Here is an 18646-nt window from a genome sequence, read left to right on the forward strand (position 1 = left end):
TCGACTGTTCTCTTGCCAACACCCTCCTCTTCATTGCTCTCTTATCCTTTTGTTACCTGGCCTTGAAAATTTACAATCTGAGTGACTCTACTCCAATTTAGCTGCTAAGCATACCTTGAAAAAAATGAAATAGAAGGTTGACCCCATGCATGTGTGCTTTCACCCCTCTTGAAATTATTCTACATCTCTGCTCATTCAATATGGACAAAGGGTCAGGTGCTATCTCTACCCCTGAAAGGTAGGTCCTAAAAGTAACCAACCAATTTAATTTTTTTTGCCTCTAGGTGGCAGTAAAGACGCCAGCAAATAATGCTTCTAAGGAAGAGGACTGCAAAACATGTCTACATATTTTAAATTCTTACCATATGATTCAATTGTTTTAATCTTATTTTTTCCACTTTATTTATTTATACTTAAATTGTTATTGTTATTCAATTAAAGTTGTCTGCGTTTTCTCCCCATCCCTCCACCCCACTCCAGCCAAACCCACCTCCCTTCCCCACCTCCACGTTTCTAGATCGTTATGAATTAAGAAAAAATGGATTTTTTGATTTTTCACTATAATAATAAAACCACTTTATATAGTGTTTCACAGTACATAAAATGTTACTTCAGACATCATTTCTTAATCATGGATCCAGATTGATGATGTTCCTTTGAGTAAAAGGTACAGCTGGAATTTAAGCCCAGGGTATTTGACTTCAAGTTAAAATCCCTTGAAAAGACTCTATAATATAAAAAAATTTTCATGCCTTTATTACCTCTCTTTGAAAAACTGAAACATTTATGTTCAGAAAGGCATTTCAGTGTTCTAAGAAAACATCAGTTCATCAGCAGATCTAAGGACTGATTTCATCCTAAACCAGGGCTCAGCCTGTTGGGGCACATGTCCTGTGTCTAGATAAGACACATACCGAAAACCACTCCAGAAGGAAGAAGGAGAAACAGCTTCTCTTATCACTGCTTTATCTTCTATTATGACTTCTACATCAAAGGCTAATCTCCAGCTAAGACTCCAGTTTATCTCTGTTCCCCAACTCCAGTCTCTCTTGCATTCTTCCCTGATATCAGCATGCAAGAAGAAAACATCTGAAACATCCCATAGTCCCTGGGGGTGATTTTGTCCCCTAGGGGACATCTGCAATGTCTGGAAAGATTTTTGGTTGTCACAACTTGGGGAGGAGGAAGGTTGCTATTGGAAATGTGCTGCACTAGGGCCAAAGTTGCTGCTAAATATCCTATGATGCACAGGACAGCTCGCTGTAAATTCCTTTGGAGAAATCTCTCGTCATATAGCTGACAGGTCCTTCCCATTCTGTATGTCCCCACCGACTAGCTCTGTTCGCTTCAGCAATTTCATTACCCAGTGTGGGCCTCAATTTCCCCATCCGCATGGTCAAAAGATTGCACTGGATAATTTCTGAGGTCTTTTCCAGTTCTAAATGTGACTTCTAAATACATTATAGCATCTTTTTTTTTTTTTAACATTTAATGTCAGTGATACGTTTACAAGTGAAAACATGGAGAGACTCTAAAACTATTTACTGTAAAACACTGTTTTCCTTTTCATCCCGCTTGATTTCTCCAATATCCACATTATAAATGCAATGGTCGGAAACACTGCCCTTAATTGTCACAGAACAACACTCCCCAATAAGCTCTCATTTCAATAACAAACACAAAATATGTCAGAAAAATGTGCACATTTCAGCCTTACTTTTCTCCGTAGTTGAAATGTCTTGCACAGGGGCCGTATTTGTATTCATAGACAAAGCGTGGGATGTAATCAGACGTGATGGCGATGACAAACGCATTGGTGATCACAGCCAATATACCAATTCCTTCAAGAATTCCATACCATATACCTAGTAGGGCAAAGATGAAAGAGAGTGAATACAGTAAGTAAATAAAACCCTCTCCTCAATCTTATTTTGAAAAGAATGTTATAGTTATGTTGGAATCACAGCTCTATTAGTTGATTTCTTGGTATAGGATCTCACTACAGATAAGACAGCTATTGAGTGCTTTTTCACAGGGGAAAGGTAGACCTCTGTCTTGAAAGGTTTGAAAATTAAAGTATCATTAGGAATTGGTTTACGTCTGTCATAATAAAACTTGGTACTGCTGCTTCGAAGCCTAATTACAACTTGCCGAAGTAATAAAAATAACAAGCGAAAACCATTTAGTTCTATATCGTTGGGTAAAGTCTGAAACATATGTACTCACTATGTCAAGTACTTTTTAAGGCAAAAATACAAGAAAGTAAACCTAGTTTGATATTAAGACCTGCAAATCACTAGTTGACATTTCTGCTTCTCAAGAGGGCAACGTGGCATCAAAGAGACACACACAAATAAAGGTTTGGAAATTGCATATAGTATCAGTATACTATTGATTGTAGTCAAACCATGTTTTAAATAGGACTAAACTCAGCTTTAAAATATTGATATAAAAAATGAAAAAGTTCTAGAAAAAATACTCAAAGTGCTAAAGATGATTGTATAGATTGGCAACTTTGCCCCTGCAACCCTCCTCACCTTCTTCATTTTCAAAATCTTTATAATGTATCTACATTGCATATAAAGAAAGAAAAAGAAGAAACAAAAGAAAAAAGAAAAATAAAAAAAAGTTAACATTTCCTTGGTTGGAAAGGTTGTAAGACCCAGAAATCAGAATGTATAAAAAAATATAATATTTGAATATATCAAATTTAACATATATTTTTATAAAAGTCACACTATTTAGTCAAAAGAAAACAATAGCCAAGGGGAAAATATTTGCTTCATATAAAACAAAAAAGGACTATTATTTGTTATTAACATACAAAAATATCCTAAAATTTTAATAAACCAAACTATCCAAAAGAAAAATGAGCAAATAATCCAAATAAGTAATTTGGTATAAAAATATAAATAACCAATACAAACATTAAAAAGTTTTCAATCACTAGTTTTCAGAGAAATGTGCTTCAAAATATAAGATTTTAAAAAATTCACTGGATTGCTGAAGATTTGAAATTCTTATACTGTCCAGTGGTATTTAGGGATTGAGGAAACAGAAACTGCTTTAGGTAGTTGTTTAAATATGACTTGTTACAATGTATGTGATAATTAATCTGATATTGGGATCTATACTACAATCTATATATATGGATATGTGATATATAATAATACAATATTAATGTCAATATCTGTATTTGCATATATTTATCTATAGCTATATGATGTATGTTTATTCCAGTTTATGGTTGGGAAATTAAGTAAATGTCTATAAAAATTATGTCATTCATATTACAAATATTATTACTCTATTTAAATGGATTACACCAGTATGTTTTGAGCTGGAGGATGTTCATGAAGAAAAGAGCAGAACCCAATATATATTCATAAATATTTTTTACATATTTGTATGAGCAAGAAAAACATTGATGAAGGATATTTGTCTAATTGATTTCACTGAATCCCTTAGGTAGAAGGGAAAGGTAAAAGGGGGGGAGGATTATTAATTATTTTTATACTTTTGTGTCATCTGGTTTGAGCAAGACAACCTAGAAAAATTTAAAAAATAGTAATCTATTCATTGGAAAGTGCAATGAACACTAAAGCTAAAATTGGAATTTTGTTTTTTTCCTCTGAGTTATTTTTTAGATTTTCTTTAATGTGCTTACATTATTTTAATAATGGAATTATAAACATATCCAAATTAAATAACAGCAAGTTAACATAACGAATGTCAGTTGTTTCAATAAATGGGATATCAAGTTCAATGGCATTAAATCTCTGTGTACAGACCAATATATTGTAAACAGACTTTTGTGGTTATTGAATATATATGAGTAATATCAACTGGAGAAGAAAAGAATGCAAGGATTTGCTTTTCCATATGCTTTGAATTCCTATTACAAAACTTCAGTTTATTAAAACATTATGCCAAGAATAAGTAGTCAGATCAATGTACAAATGGAGGTTCTAGTAATATGCGTAAGTTTATATAGATTTTGGTACAAGAAAATAGAGATAATTCAAACAAGTTTAAAAGAGATGGGCTGTTTAATAATTTTAGGAAAATTGGCTATCCATTAAAAAAAAGCTGGATCTCAGTTTTAACACCTTTATTACTAGCAAATTTCAGACAGATCAACACTTTAAATAAAATCATAAAATTCCAACAAACAAAAGGCAAATAACACATATAGCTAAAATACAAAACAATTAAAACAATGGGTGAAAAGTATTGAATTCTAAAGGATCTCTTTAAAGAATGCCACAAATAGTAACAACTATAAGGAAGAAATATCAATTTGATTATAGATACACTTGAAAACCTCATGCATAATAATGTAAACCAGCATTTGAAAATGTTCACAATATTTATATCAAAAGCTAGTATTTTTAATATGAGATAAAGATCGCCAGGTCAGGTATAATGGCCAAAGGTCATAAACACAGTTAGTAAAGATACAAATATATTAATCTCATAGTTATAATAAAAATGCAAGTAAATCTAACATATCATTTTTCTTCCTCTTATTGTTGAGGATGGAATAACAAAAACCTGATTACAGCTGGCGTTGCTGAGAAAATGGAGAAATGAGCATTCATTCACTATGGTGGGGGGATACACTGGGGCTGTATCGCTAGAGAACATGTTAACAAATTAGCAAAACTTTAAATGTTCATGCTCTTTGACACAGGACTTGCACTCTAGCAATTCACCTTGAGAAAATAATAAGACAAAGTAGGCATGAAGATGTTCACCTCTGTATTGTTTAGGATAGCAAGAGCTAAAGCAATCTGAATATCTCTTAACAGGTGGCTGATTTTTAAAACTGTCATACAACATATAATAGAACTCTGTTTACATGGTGGAATACTATTTGGCCATAAAAAAGAAGAAAATTTTACCCTTTGTGACAGTATGGATGGAGCTGGAGAATATTATGCTAAGTGAAGTAAGTCAGACAGAGAAAGATAATTATCATATGATCTCACGCATATGTGGAATCTAGTGAACAAGCTGAACTAACAAGGAAAATAGAGACAGACTCATAGATGGAGAGCAGGATGACAGCTAGTGTATGGGGGAGTGGTTAGGGGTTGGAGGGATGGAGCAAAAAGGAAAAAGGACTCATGGACATGGACAACAGTGTGGTGATTGTGGGGGTAGGGGGTATAAGGGGACTACATGGCAGTGGAAAAAATACAATAAAGATTAAATTAAAAAAAAAAACAGAAGAATGAGGCAGAGCTATATTTACTAACATAGAAAGATGTACATGAGATCCCTTGTAGTTACAAATAGGTTTATGAAATAGTATGTTTAGTATGAACTTCCTCTCAACTAAGTTAGTCTCTCTTCCTTCCTCTCCTTTCTCTCTCTCTCTCTCTTTCTTTCTTCCTCTCCCTCCCTCCCTCTCTCCTTCCTTTCTTTTTCTTCCTTCCTTCCTTCCTTCCTTCCTTTTCTTTCTTTCTTTTCTTTTCTTTTCTTTTCTTTTCTTTTCTTTTCTTTTCTTTTCTTTTCTTTTTCTTTCTTCTCCTCCCTCCCTCCCTTTCTTTCTTTTTTCTTTATTCTCTCTCTCTCTCTCTCTCTCTCCCCTTCTTTCTTCCTTTCAACTAAAAACTGCTCAGTTTTGTTATGGCTGGAAGGGAGCCCCAGTGATAGCAACCTGCATGGTGTTATATAAGACTTGGCTACCTCTTGGCTTTAGCAATGACAAAAACATTTAACTCCTGAATCTTACCTATGTCAGTTGCTCGGGCTGGCAGAGGCCTCCGCCACTGGGTGACAAATTTGTATGCATCCAGTCTGATTTCAATGATATTGTTTAACAAAGCCAAAAGAGGGGCCAGAGGAAAAGCCGCAACAAATATGGTGGTAAAACCAAACTGCAAAACTGTAAAGGGAGAACATTAGAAAATTAGTAATAGAAACAGTATCATTTATTGAATGCCTTCATTATGCAATATTAAGTGACTTACATAAATTGCTCCTATAGCTTTCAGTAAATTTGCTAAAGGGCAGATAGCTAAAAAATGTTAAAACCTGCATTCAAACTCAGCTCAATAGACTGTAAGTCTATGTTCTTTCCACCTCTGTACCATGCAGCATATAGGAGGAGTAAAAACAAAGGAAGAAATCAAAAAGGGGGCCTTGAAAAATGCTTAGCTCTAGAAGGTACCCAAGAGACCTAATCTTGTCCTCTCTAGTTTAAAGATAAGAAAACTGAAGTCCAGAGAAAGGGCAAATGTTAAGATAACACATTGTGATTTTTACAATTGGAATGTAAATATTTATTTTCCTACTGTAAGTATGCTTCTTGAAGAAGCCACAACTCAGACTAGGTCTGTGTAACAATTTATTGTGAGGAAGAATTATTACTTTATTATGGCTGACAAATATTATGAGGACAAAACGCGGTAGACTTCTAAGGACAATGCTTTAATATCTTTAGTCTGTTGAGATGAAGGCGTCGATGTGTTTTAGAATGCTTGGCTTAGAAAGGACAGAGATGATTTTCTCTTGAGCCAAAGACTGTATAAAATAGAAAAACAGTAACAAGAAGGCCAAATAGTTCTGCAGAAGGATCCGTCCTTACCCATTTCTAGATATTCATCCATCAGTCCATGAATATTCATGGGCTGCAGATTCCAATCATTTTCCCACTGAGGTATAGAAGCATCTTGTATTCCCCGCTTGATTTTATGTCGTGACCACCAGTTCTGGATCAACCTACACCGCAAAGCAGACAAAGGGCTTCTGAGCTCTTATTTAAGTACCTAGGGAGCAACTCATAGTGTATTGACATCAAATACCCTGGGACTACACTAAGCATTCCTGGGAACTGAAGGTGTTTATATGGTCTCGTCTTTCAAGTTTAGCATGGGAGAAAAGGCCTCAGCCTTCCAAACTCTCCCAGATCCTATAAACATCCACATATTTATCTAGGAATTGACCCCCCCATACACTTGGACGCTTCCCGGTATTGACTAGATAGACATGAGTGCTTCCATACCCCGTCTATATAAATGCTTGAACTCCTGTGTTGCCTGTTGTTGTGATTGCATCCGAACCCTTCATTTCCCATAGCCCAACATTTCTGGGCTACGTTTTCTGAACATGAGTACAATTATGTTCCACATTAAAACAGTGAGACCTAGATAGGGTTTCAAGACATGTAGTTTCTAGTCCCCACCCTGCAGTGCATTAAGTGTGTGAGTTTTAGCAAGTCATTTCACCTGTGTTTATAAAGCGAAGGGTTTGAGCATCAGTGATTACTTTCTGCTACTATAGTGAACAATAATTTACAGGCAATGGACTTGTTTTTGAGTTCATTTCTCAGACTTGGAAAGAAAGTAATAGCACTCTTTCCCTAGCCCAGGGGCAGTATTGAAATTATATTACTCAGAAATATCCCAGTACATACATATTGTGGGCTTTGGGGCAATGAATTATGTTGCGTTAGATGCACGGTATTTCTAGGATGGGGTAAATTTCACAGGATTCAGTGAACAGCACACAACTCTCAATTTCAATTAACTGTGGACCTAGAGCTTCAGTGGGAGCTAAAAGAACCAGAGGCAGACCAAAATATCAGGCAGTACTTCAACGTGTGTCCCATGGAGGCTGCCTCTGGGGCCCCATGAAGATAAGAAAGGGGATGGAAGTTGAAATTGAGGCAGGTTTGCTTGCTTCTTTTCCATTTATTTCAGTTCTGCTTCAGATTTTACTGGAAGGAAAAGACCTGTGGTTCGAAAGTTTGAAAATCACTGCTTTAGCGACTGGCCTACGTCTGCTAGACTGTTTTCAAAATGCCTTTGCCCAGCTGTTGGACAAACACCAATAGGATGTCCTTTGCCATGGCACCCTGGGCATTTGATATGCATAATCCAGGCTGCCCACTGGGCAAGGCCATGCTAAAATGTGCTGTGCAAAGTGCATGGTGTATACAGAAGTCCAGGAAGATGGTCACAAAAGAATTATTCCTACTACTGGAACTACTACACTATCTTGATGGTGTGTATGAAGTGCTCACACCATGTCAGTTCCTGTGCTAGGCACTTAATAGCTAATTTTCTCAGGTATTTTAAGATAACATTCCCCCAACCGTATGTTTCAAAGAGATGAGCCAAGGACAGGAAGGGGTGTGAAGAATAGACTCAGTTCCCAAATCCTCCATCCCTTATTCTCTCTTCATTTAGAACAGATTCATTTTAATCTGGTGTGAATATTGAGGATCTGTATAAAAATCTTCACAAAAGGGTGCTGTCATTTATTGAAGGTTAATGAGCATATGGTCATCTCAATTAATCTTTATTAATCCCTTACTTTACAAATAAAAATAATAATGTCTCAGTGAGGCCAAGTAAATTATAGGCATCTTTAGCAAGGGGTAGAGTAAGAATTTGAACAAGATCTCGGTGCTTTCATACTAAGACTGCTTGTGATTTAACACAATACTTTATGGCAGATTTCAGGATTAATGTCCCCTCTCCAGCCCCAAGGTCTCTGCTGAGGAATGTCCCGGGGCCATTTGTGGGTCAGCAGGGAGAAAGAATCATGGTATAATTTGATGACTAATCCTAAACTATTTAAATCATCTACCTACTAACCAGTTCTTCCCCATAGTCAGGAAATTCTTCGGAATAGTCATGTTATTAACCTTGATTAGGCCCCAGAGCTTCCATACCAAATTGTTTAAAATGCATTGTATTTTACTATATTTTGAAGGATAACCTATTTAATAGGTGTAAAAGTGGGGATTCAGCATCCTTTCATGTCGGCATTTCACAGACAAGTTAAAACTTATCTAAAGGACAAAAGAGTGGTATTGATTTGATGTTATCACAATCACCTTGTTCTAATGATTTGTGTATTGTGTCTGTGTGTGTGTGTGTGTGTGCAACACAGAGTACAAACCTCTTCCATCCCTGAATTTATCTTTGTTTTATTCTTTTTCTGGGAGGGAGTGGAAATAGTAAATAACAACAGTTTTGGACTTTTGATAGCCAAAATAAGTCAGAAAATTATTTCTATCCCGAAGAACATGTACTATCATAATATTTTAAGAAAAACAAGTGTCTTAATATGTTGAACAGAGCACCAGTTACTCTACGTCTATTATTTCCTTCAGTCCTTACAACTGTTCTTGTGGTGGATAGAGCTGTCGATACCCTTGTAGAAATGTAAAAACTGAGACTCAGGAAATTTTATTCCCATATACACGGTCACACATTCAGTGAGGAGCAGATCGAGAACTGGACCCTCACCTGATTGCCAAGCCCAAATTCTTAAGAATATTCACACTACCTCTATCTGTCTTCTTTGTAACTGTATAAAAGGCAATTTTACAAATACAGTGCTCACGGGTATCCCAGTTCCATGAAGTTGTTCCAAATTTGCTTCAAAAACATGATCACTCCCATCTGGAGGCAGAGGTCTATGAGGCAGCCACTCGGATGACACTGAAACAGAGCCAGAACTGCAATGACCCTTCTCTTCCCAGCTGGCCCGGACACCCCCGCCTTTGAACTGCAAAGCAAATTCTAAAGCCCGGTCACAAGATCGCAAGGCGTATAGAAAATGCAAACAGGAAAGAAACAGCATGGATGAGGGTACTAGATAGGGGAGTTTTCAGGATTTACATCAGGATTTTAATCAAAAGAATAACTGCAATAACAACAAATCTAACTTTCTTTACACTTAACATGGCCTTTATTTTTCTTAAATTACCATGTATTTTATTATTTTTAATTGTTGTTCAATTACAGTTGTCCTGCCTTTTCCCTATTGCTCTCCCTGCCCTGTCCCCCCAACTCTTACAGTCAATCCCCCCATCACCTGTGCCCATGAGTCCTCTACTTCTGTTCCTTGACTTGCCGCTCCCCCTTTTTTCCCCCATTACAAATCTAACTTTTTAGTAGCATTTACTACTGCCAAACTCTGTGTCAGGAATGATCACCTTTAATGAATGTTCTGCAATACTACGCATCTATTAACAGGAGACAGACAAGTGTTTGATTCCATGGTGAAATGTTTATAATATATTTTTTAAAAATAAGCTTATGCCAGAAAATTTTAAATTGGTAGAAAATTTTCAAAGATAATACAGAGAGTTCCCACATACCCCTCACCCAGTTCCCTCCATTGCCGTTAACATTGTCAAGGTATATTTGTCAAAGCTAAGAAGCCAACATTAGCACATTGCTCTTAACGAAACCCTAGACGTTTTAGATTTCAGTTTTTCAATTTATATCTTCTTGACCCAGATACCTTAATGCATATATTTGTCATGTCTCTTCAGTCTCCTCTGCTCTAGACAGTTTCTGAGTTTTTCATGTCCTTGAAAGTTTTTTAGTTGGGGTGACATTAGTTCACAAAACCAAACAGGTTACAATTGTACAGCTCGATAAAACATCATCTGCACCCCACATCCTGCATCCATCACCCCAAGCAAAGTCTCTTTCCATCCTCATCCCCCCATTTACCTTCATCCCCCTTCCCTCTGGCTATCATCTCACTATGTCTGTGTCTATGTGATATATTCTTTTGCTTAGTCCCTTCACCTCCCTTCACCTTTTCCTCGATAGTTTTAAGGACTGCTGGACAACTATCCCATGGAAAATCCCCCAATATAGGTTTTTCTAATGATTCCACATGTTTAGACTGGGGTTATGTGTTTTGGAGATGGAGGAAGATCACAGAAGTAAAGTGGAATTTTCATGACATCCCATCAGGGGCTGCATAATATCCATATGACATCACTAGTGATATTAACCATAACTTGGTTGGTGTAGTATTTTCCAGGTGTTTCTACTGTGCAGTCACTCATTTGTCCCTCTCCCTAGGAGTCTTTAGGAGTAAGTCACTAATCTAGCCCACTCTCAAGATGGGGGCAGATGCTAAAGCTCTGCCTCCTGATGAGGAAGTATCTACATATACTGTAACATATTTTTAAGTGATAAAAGCATGCCACAAAAGAGTTTGTCAGCATAATCCAAATTTTGCCTTCTCGTGATCCTTGTATTTTTCGACGTTAAATTGAAGTTAACATTAGAGAAGACTGGGTACATTCAGGGTGGTACGGCCACAGCAAAATTGAAGCCGACTCACAGATACAGAGCACAGACTGACAGCTGTCAGAGGGGAGGAGGTTCTGGGAGGGGGGCTGGGCGAAAAAGGTAAAGGGATAAAGCAAAAGACAAAACTCATAGACACAGACAATGGTATGGTGAGTGCCAGAGGGAGAAGAGGGTGCAGGGAGGTAGAAGAGGTAAATGTGACAGAAGGAGACTTGACCTGGGGTGGGGAACACGCAATACAACATACAGATGATGTGATATAGAGCTACACACCTGAAACCTATATAATTTTATTGACCAATGTCACTCCAATAAATTCAATAAAAATTAAAAAAAATTCTACCTCTTAAAAACAGCATTAGAAACCCACACAAACAAAAGTATGATTATAATAAAAATTGCAATCAATATATTTTGCTTGAAAACAATGTACTATAAAAAAAACTTTTGGGTAGAAAAACGTGGGTGTGTTTCTTTGGAAATGGGTTCATGTCCTGCTCACAAAGACGATCAACTCTACAGCTTTGATCCATAGTTTCTATTTCTATCAAATCGGTAGCAGTGGGACTTCAAAGAGAACAAATAATTAGGACATGAAAAGCCTGATTTTCCAGTTTCAGCCCCGTAATTTAAAACTCCTAATCTGAGCCAGAGAGAGGGTTTGGCAGTGGCATTTTTTATTGTGTGGAGAAGTCTCAGTTTTCCCATCTAAGCATGCCCCTTCTCTCTAGGATGAATGTAGGGCCCCTGAACTCTGCCTCATGTATACGATAAATGGGTCAGTAGACTATCTGGGGCAGAATAATCACTGAGCTAGAGAAGCGGAGCAAAGATCACAGCTGCAAGCTGAAGCTCTGCATTTTTGCAGAGTCTCGAAGAGGCAAATTAACTTATCCAAGGTCATGCAATGTTGACTGATGGTGTGGGAATAAAAGGGTTGGCCTCCCGAACCCAAATCCGGTGCTTTTCTACATAATACTAAAGATAAATCCTATTTGCCAAATATGTTTGTTGCCTGGAGAAGTTGATTTATCAAAGCATATCATTATGTGGAAAAGAAAAACAGACTACTGCAGAACCATGTGATTGAATCGCTCTCCCCAACAGTAGGCCAAAGTTGGAAGGCTGGGTGGCAGACCATTTGTATAATTTTGCTGAAATGATGCCTTGATGACTTTGTGATTTATAGGGCACAGAAAGGGATCCAACGTTTTTTTGTGAATCCCCTTTCCTCACATAATGATTTCCTTAAGCTAACTCTAGTCCTCCACAGTCGAAAATTCATTTGGTAAAAAGGTCCTATACCTGCAATGAGTAAAAGGGCATGAACGAGCATTCAGGAGACCCAGGCTGTTATTCCCATTACACCACGCAAAGTTCTATGCCCATGGACAACCCAGAGCTGGGTACCTCCACCTATGCTGCTCGCAAGAACCTGGTGAGGCGGGTGTCGGCATCTCCATTGCGCAGACGATGAAGCTAAGTAGCAGACAGGACTATCAGACTCTAATCAATACCCATGTTCCTTTCACTTCCCCTACTTTATATGTTTATTCTAAATCCAATTTACCCGTGTGAGCCAGCAATCATTCAGCAATCTCTCATGAAAGTTAGTTTCCACTACGTTCTGGACTGGGCCTGTGCCCATCCCAGTGGCGGCTGGAAAGACAGTGTTCAGAGCACAGACTCTGAAACAAGGCTGCCTTGATCACACTGGCATCAAGTTGCAGACTTCATCAGTCTACTAGTATATTTCTGTAATTGGAGGCAATTTACATAAGTTCTCTACGATCCTGTCTTCTCGTCTGTAAAATGAGTGTACGAGGTGAATCTTTGTGAGACTTACATGCATCAATATATGTGAAACACTTAGAAATTATTGCTGGGATGTGCTGGCATATAGTAAGTCCTCATTAAAAATTAGCTCTTATTAACATTTTATGTAGATTTCCATAAAATACTTTGTGAGATATTATATAGCACAGTATGAGGAAAGGCCAGGATCACTGTCCATAACTTTCTAAGTTACAGTGCAGTACTTTTTGCCTGTCTTTATACTGGCTGCCATTATCTGTGCCAGGGATTTCACATGCACGGTCCGATTTAACGTGCTTATCGCCAATAGTGCTGAAATAGCCATTTATGTCACAATTTACAAAAGAAAAAACTGAGACTTAGAGATGTGCGAGATCGCGAATTTGGGTGTGACCGAATTAGGATGTGTACTGTCAGACTGGAAAGACACAATATTTGTTACATATCATGGTTACGTTCTTTTCTTTATGACTATAAACGATACAAAGACAGGAAAGGGGCTTCTTCATTTGTACACCCTGTGCTCTCCGGCAGGAGCCTAGAAGAGAGTGTGTGGCAATGCATGCTTGTTGTATGATTGAATTCATTATCTTTTATTATATGTGCTTTTTCTAGATACATTTCTAGGATGTTTAGGGTCTATCGCAAACACACATTTCTCATTTCACTGATTTTTTTTCAAAATAAATAATCCCTTGCTGAAAAATATGGCTCTATCTATATCATATATATCTTGGAAAATGTCTAGAATGGTTATAAAACATTTTTCCTGACACCAATATTATAATTATTTCCTTGGCACTTTCAAAGAAGAATCATGACTTACAACAATTTCATGAGAATAGCCAATTACACAAAGTCATTGGTGGCATCAGCTCACAGATCTGCCTGTATTGTAACCACTCTGTTTCCCCCACTACCATTGTTAACTCCAGCTGAACACTCCAAATTGGGTAGATGAAAAGCCTTTTAGCAGATTTACTCATTCTTCTGAGCTATGAAAAAAACTGCATGTTTGATTTGGGACTTCTCAAAAACCTGGGATTTTGAATGGCCTTAGTCTGTCACTGGCCAACAGAATATTTGGGTAGCTGTGGAGACAGAGCATTGCTAAATATCAACAATTTACTGAGTACCTACCACAGGCCTGGGGTTGTGCTAATTGTGTTATACAAATTATTTCTTTTCTATGAACAGCTTTGCAACCTAAGTATTACTATTGTCAATTTACAGATGAGGAGAGAGATATTCAGAGAGGTTAAATTAAGGGCAAAGAAGTGATAAATAGCAAGGTTAGCATTTTCAACATGCCTGAAATCCCCTGTAATTACCTTTTCTCTCTCTCTCTCTCCACCCCCCTTTCTCTCACAGTCATCGGCCCACGTCCATGCACATCCCCACAAGCACCCTTACAAGCTTACTTACTTCCTCCAGTCTCCAGCGGTTAAAAAGTTTATTGTAATTTCCCGGGTGGCCTACAAATCTGTAAAAAGCCATTTTAATTCATTAGCATTTGTGTGGGTCGACGGAAGAACATCCAATGCATCGCAAGTACAAGTGTGGGGAGACATAGGTGTTCGCTGATGCCACTTGTTCTGAATGGCTGACTTAGGTCATGCTTACACATCAAAGTGCTGGTCATAAAACGGAAAAAGTGACCTGTGACTTCAATATGGATGGGTAGAGACAGTACAGACAAACCAACTGAATGAATTTCTCCACCTTCATCTGTAGAGTTTTAATGTCTGGTTGATCTACTTAAGAATATGAATATAATGTGGCAAATAATTTAATTTTAAGTATTTCTAGCTTCAGTATGTTTGCATGGCAATGGCTGGGGTGTTAATCATATGGCATATAAGAAGCAGTGGTCTAATATGCGTTGTTTCCATATTTTGCAGCCAAATTAGGAAAAAAATGTTAACATGATAGGTAGAGGAATTTTCCACACTAAGGAACTGTGACCTAGGGTTACGCAAAAATTATTTTCTTATTAAACAAAACCATTACCAAAGATTGGACAGTCATAATTCAACCCATTCATGGCATAAAAGTTTTATTTTTTATGCCAACTTTAATTGGTAGTGGCAGCCAGAAGTACTATACTGAAATCTTATGATTGAAAACACGTGGAAACTGGTTAGCCCCATTTTCTAAGGCAGGGCATAAGAAAGTGCCACCTTCGTTAACAAACCGCAAATGAAATTGTTGCCAATCTTTTTCACTCTCTAAAGATACTGTGTATAAAGCTGACTTACCTCCCCAAAAAGAAAGCGATGTAGAAGATAGAGCTGTTTAGATTGACAAACTGGAAGAGGAACATCTTCAGGGCAAAACTGTTTTCCCATTCCGATTCTGTTCGAGGATATTCTAGAGAACACAGGGTGTGTTTACACAGTTGAGGTGAGTGACAAGAAATGTGGATACAGAATCAGAAGCCCCACGTTTGAGTTCTGGTCTGGAATTTACTAGGTCTGTGAGGCACTCAGGGTCTCTAAGTGCCAGTGTTTGCATCGGTAGGATGTGAATGATGATATCTGCAATATGGGGCTGATGAAAGGGTCCAATGGGACAATCTGCAGACGTCCCCACAGCTATGAAAATTTGATGCCTGTTATTAACATGTAAAGATTTACAGGATCCTCTCTGTTACTTTCATTTAGAAGTAAACATAAACATGAAATTAGCCCTTCACTGTATCTGGCTATGCTCAACACAGGGACCTAAATTGTGCACAGAGTTCTTTGACGGATGAGTATTTTGAGTGCAGACTTAAGTGAAATGGTAAAGAAAAGAGAGGGGCAGAAGAGCTGAGTTCTTATCTCAGCTTTACACACAGCTGCTGGTAGTCCCAGGCAGGTCTCTTTGCATTTTCTGCAGTAAATTTTATCATCTATAAAATGAGAAGTTTTGACAATGTGATTTAAAGAACCTGTCAACTCTCACATGGTATGGTTCCAGGATTCTTAAAACAAAAGAAAACAAAAAAAAAGTGATGAGAGAGACTGGATGAAGATGACAGCAAGAACTGCACCCTCTGCTCCTACCAGCATCCAAATAAATGACAAAAACCACGTACTGTAAATCTAACATATTGCAATATAATCGAAGAATTCAAGAAAGGTAGAAAATTAGTTGGGATCTAATAAGAAAAAACTAGGCCGAAATATAGGCAGGAGCCAATCACAGAATAAAGAGGGACTAGGTCCTGGGGAGCTTCAAGCCCAAAGGTGGCATGTTCCGGAAATAGGAGGGCCTATGGGCCATCTGTCAGAGTGCCTGGTCGGTGGGCTCCAGCAAGAGCACGCAGGAGAGGCGGCATGTCCTCACAGCAGTGCTGCTCTGGTACTTAGCACAGATCACTCTTCTGTTTGCTACTATTAATGATGCTACCCCAAATCACTTTTTTAGATTTGCTGCCATTCTGAGTATAAAGTACTTTAAATGAAAATGAATATAAATAATCAGAGCTAAAAGAATGATTTGAGGCAACCTAGTTCAAGTGCTTCATTATCCAGCTGAAGATACTTTAGCTCAGATCAATGAACCTTCATTCCCACTTATTGAGCACTTGTCATGTGCCAGGCAGCCAATAGGCAACAAGGATGAAACAGGAACTGTTTCCATTCTCATTTTCCCAATAAGGAAACCGAGACTCAGAAAGAGAAGGAGGAGCAGAGGTGGGGGGGGGGAAGAAGGGGAGGAAGAGGGTAAAGAATGGGGAGAGGAGGAAACTTGCTCATAGTTACATAATGTCCAAGTGATATTATCATTCAGCCCCAGAGCACGAACGAGGGCCCATTGGTCCCCTCCATGCAATGTTTCTTCTATTATCACTTGTTCTTGTAATACATTACGGGAGAAGAAATATATTACAGGGGAGTGACACAGTTGTTCCACTATAGTTAACTGGAGCCTGTCATGTCTGCATTTAAATTCTACTCGTTTAATTATCCTGTTTTCTAATCCATAAAATAAGTATCCTACTGTCAGAGAATTGTGGTTACAATACAACAAAATGATGAATGAGAAGTGCTTAGTCCAGTGCCTGACACGTGGTGAGTTCTTGAACAATGAAGGATTCCTGCTCAAATAGCTCCGTCTCAAAGACTTTGACCCCCAAACTGAGGGACTAAAAATCAAGTTAAAATATAGAGAAAATATACTTTCTGATATAGAAGGTCTCAAGAAATTTACTTTCCAGGTATCAAGACAAGAATTAAGCCAAGGCAGACAGTGACACTGGCTCTCAAAAGTAGTATAGAACTGAGAAATAAAGGTGAAATAATATTGGGGAGATCAAAGAACTGGAAAGGTAAGGAAAAAAGCACGTGAGCATGAGAAGAACCAGGCTTGCTGATTTCCAGTTAGGAGGATTTGTAACTACACGCATTGCCTCTGTACAGTTATGTGGTGTAGTCCACCATCCTGTGCCACTTCTTTCATTGTTTAGTGGCAATTATGTAACTGAAGTTGATATTAAGAATATTAATGTGCATAAAGCAACTACAGACTGATATCCCCATATAAAGTGTTCTTTTACGAAGGGGTGAAGAAAAATGGACTTACCTAAATTAGTGAGAAGGTAAGCAATTTTTTCATAAGCCTGTAACATGAGAACAATAGTCACTACTATTTATTTTCTTTAGAAAAGGCTGCTATTTACATATTCAAAGAAGTATCTACGTATTGTACAAAGTAGCTACATTTTAGGTAGAAGCATCTTTTTGAGGTTACTATGTAGTGTTTTACATATACACACACAATGCATGTAGTATAGCAGTGTTGTAAATACATGTATAAACACAGCCACACTTGGTTTCTGTAATAACAAAGTCTGTTTCGGGAGCCATCTTTATTTCCATTTTATAAATGAAGATGAGTCTGAGAAAAACACTGAAGTGATTTAACTAATGAATGGCAGACCTGGTATTTCATGGCCAAACTACACAGTTTTTACTACACTGGAGGGCTAAGTGGGAGCCTGACTTCCTTACTACTGATAAAACATTTTCCAAACTCTGATAAAGACAGTGTACAAATTTGCATTCCTAAGGAACAAAGTAGGCTTGGTGGCTATTTGAAACACGATTCATAAGTCTAATATGTTGAGTCTATAAGCAAGCAAGGCACATGAATAATAGAATTTTACAATATTTTTCATCTTCTGCCACCTTCTCCCTGCCCTGACATGATCTATCCATGACTCATGCAGACTCAAGGAAAGAAAACATATTTTATTATGTTCCAAGTAAATCCAGTTGGGAAAGTACATTTGCTACAGACAGAAGGGTGATATGCGTTTGTGGGTACATGTGTGTGCATGTATATGTTACCACATAACCCTATAATCCTACAAATTATTCTCTAGATTATAAATTTCAATAACCCTGCTTGCCGGCATGCACAATTAAAAGGTAGGTATCTAGACACTTTAAAAGTTGTTCACCTTCCCTGCCTGTTCTTTCAATAGAGCTATTGTGATTATTCATCTTAGCCAGGATTTAAACCTACCTCTTCCTAAGATCTAAAGTGTTATCTCGAGACAGAAAGATTACATTGAGTACAATAGTCTCATTCTTTCTCTAGTGTAGGGCTTAAAAAATAAAAACAAAAGTATACACACAAGTGAATTTTAGGACAAGATTAGCTTAAATGCATGAACACCAATGTTATCTTGATTGTAAAATGGTCTTTTCTCCACTCCATTAATCACCAGGTGTTTATAGAAGGGTCTCCAAAAAGTATAAGAT

General features: G+C 37.6%; 1 protein-coding gene across 3 annotated transcripts in view; it reads right to left on the minus strand.

Annotated features, from left to right (window-relative positions):
* Positions 1 to 18646, minus strand: part of ANO3 (anoctamin 3) — a 286084-nt gene that overhangs the window by 8408 nt on the left and 259030 nt on the right. For all 3 annotated transcript variants that reach the window (XM_053925078.2, XM_053925079.1, XM_053925080.2), the window contains 7 exons: positions 17463 to 17499; positions 15152 to 15263; positions 14319 to 14376; positions 9364 to 9461; positions 6596 to 6729; positions 5741 to 5893; positions 1718 to 1865 (listed from right to left, as the gene is read on the minus strand). In XM_053925078.2, the coding sequence (XP_053781053.1) occupies positions 1718 to 1865; positions 5741 to 5893; positions 6596 to 6729; positions 9364 to 9461; positions 14319 to 14376; positions 15152 to 15263; positions 17463 to 17499 (740 nt within the window). The remainder of the gene's footprint in view (positions 1 to 1717; positions 1866 to 5740; positions 5894 to 6595; positions 6730 to 9363; positions 9462 to 14318; positions 14377 to 15151; positions 15264 to 17462; positions 17500 to 18646) is intronic.

The sequence above is a fragment of the Desmodus rotundus genome, chromosome 5 (genome assembly GCF_022682495.2).
Source record: "Desmodus rotundus isolate HL8 chromosome 5, HLdesRot8A.1, whole genome shotgun sequence".
NCBI classification, from domain to species: domain Eukaryota; kingdom Metazoa; phylum Chordata; class Mammalia; order Chiroptera; family Phyllostomidae; genus Desmodus; species Desmodus rotundus.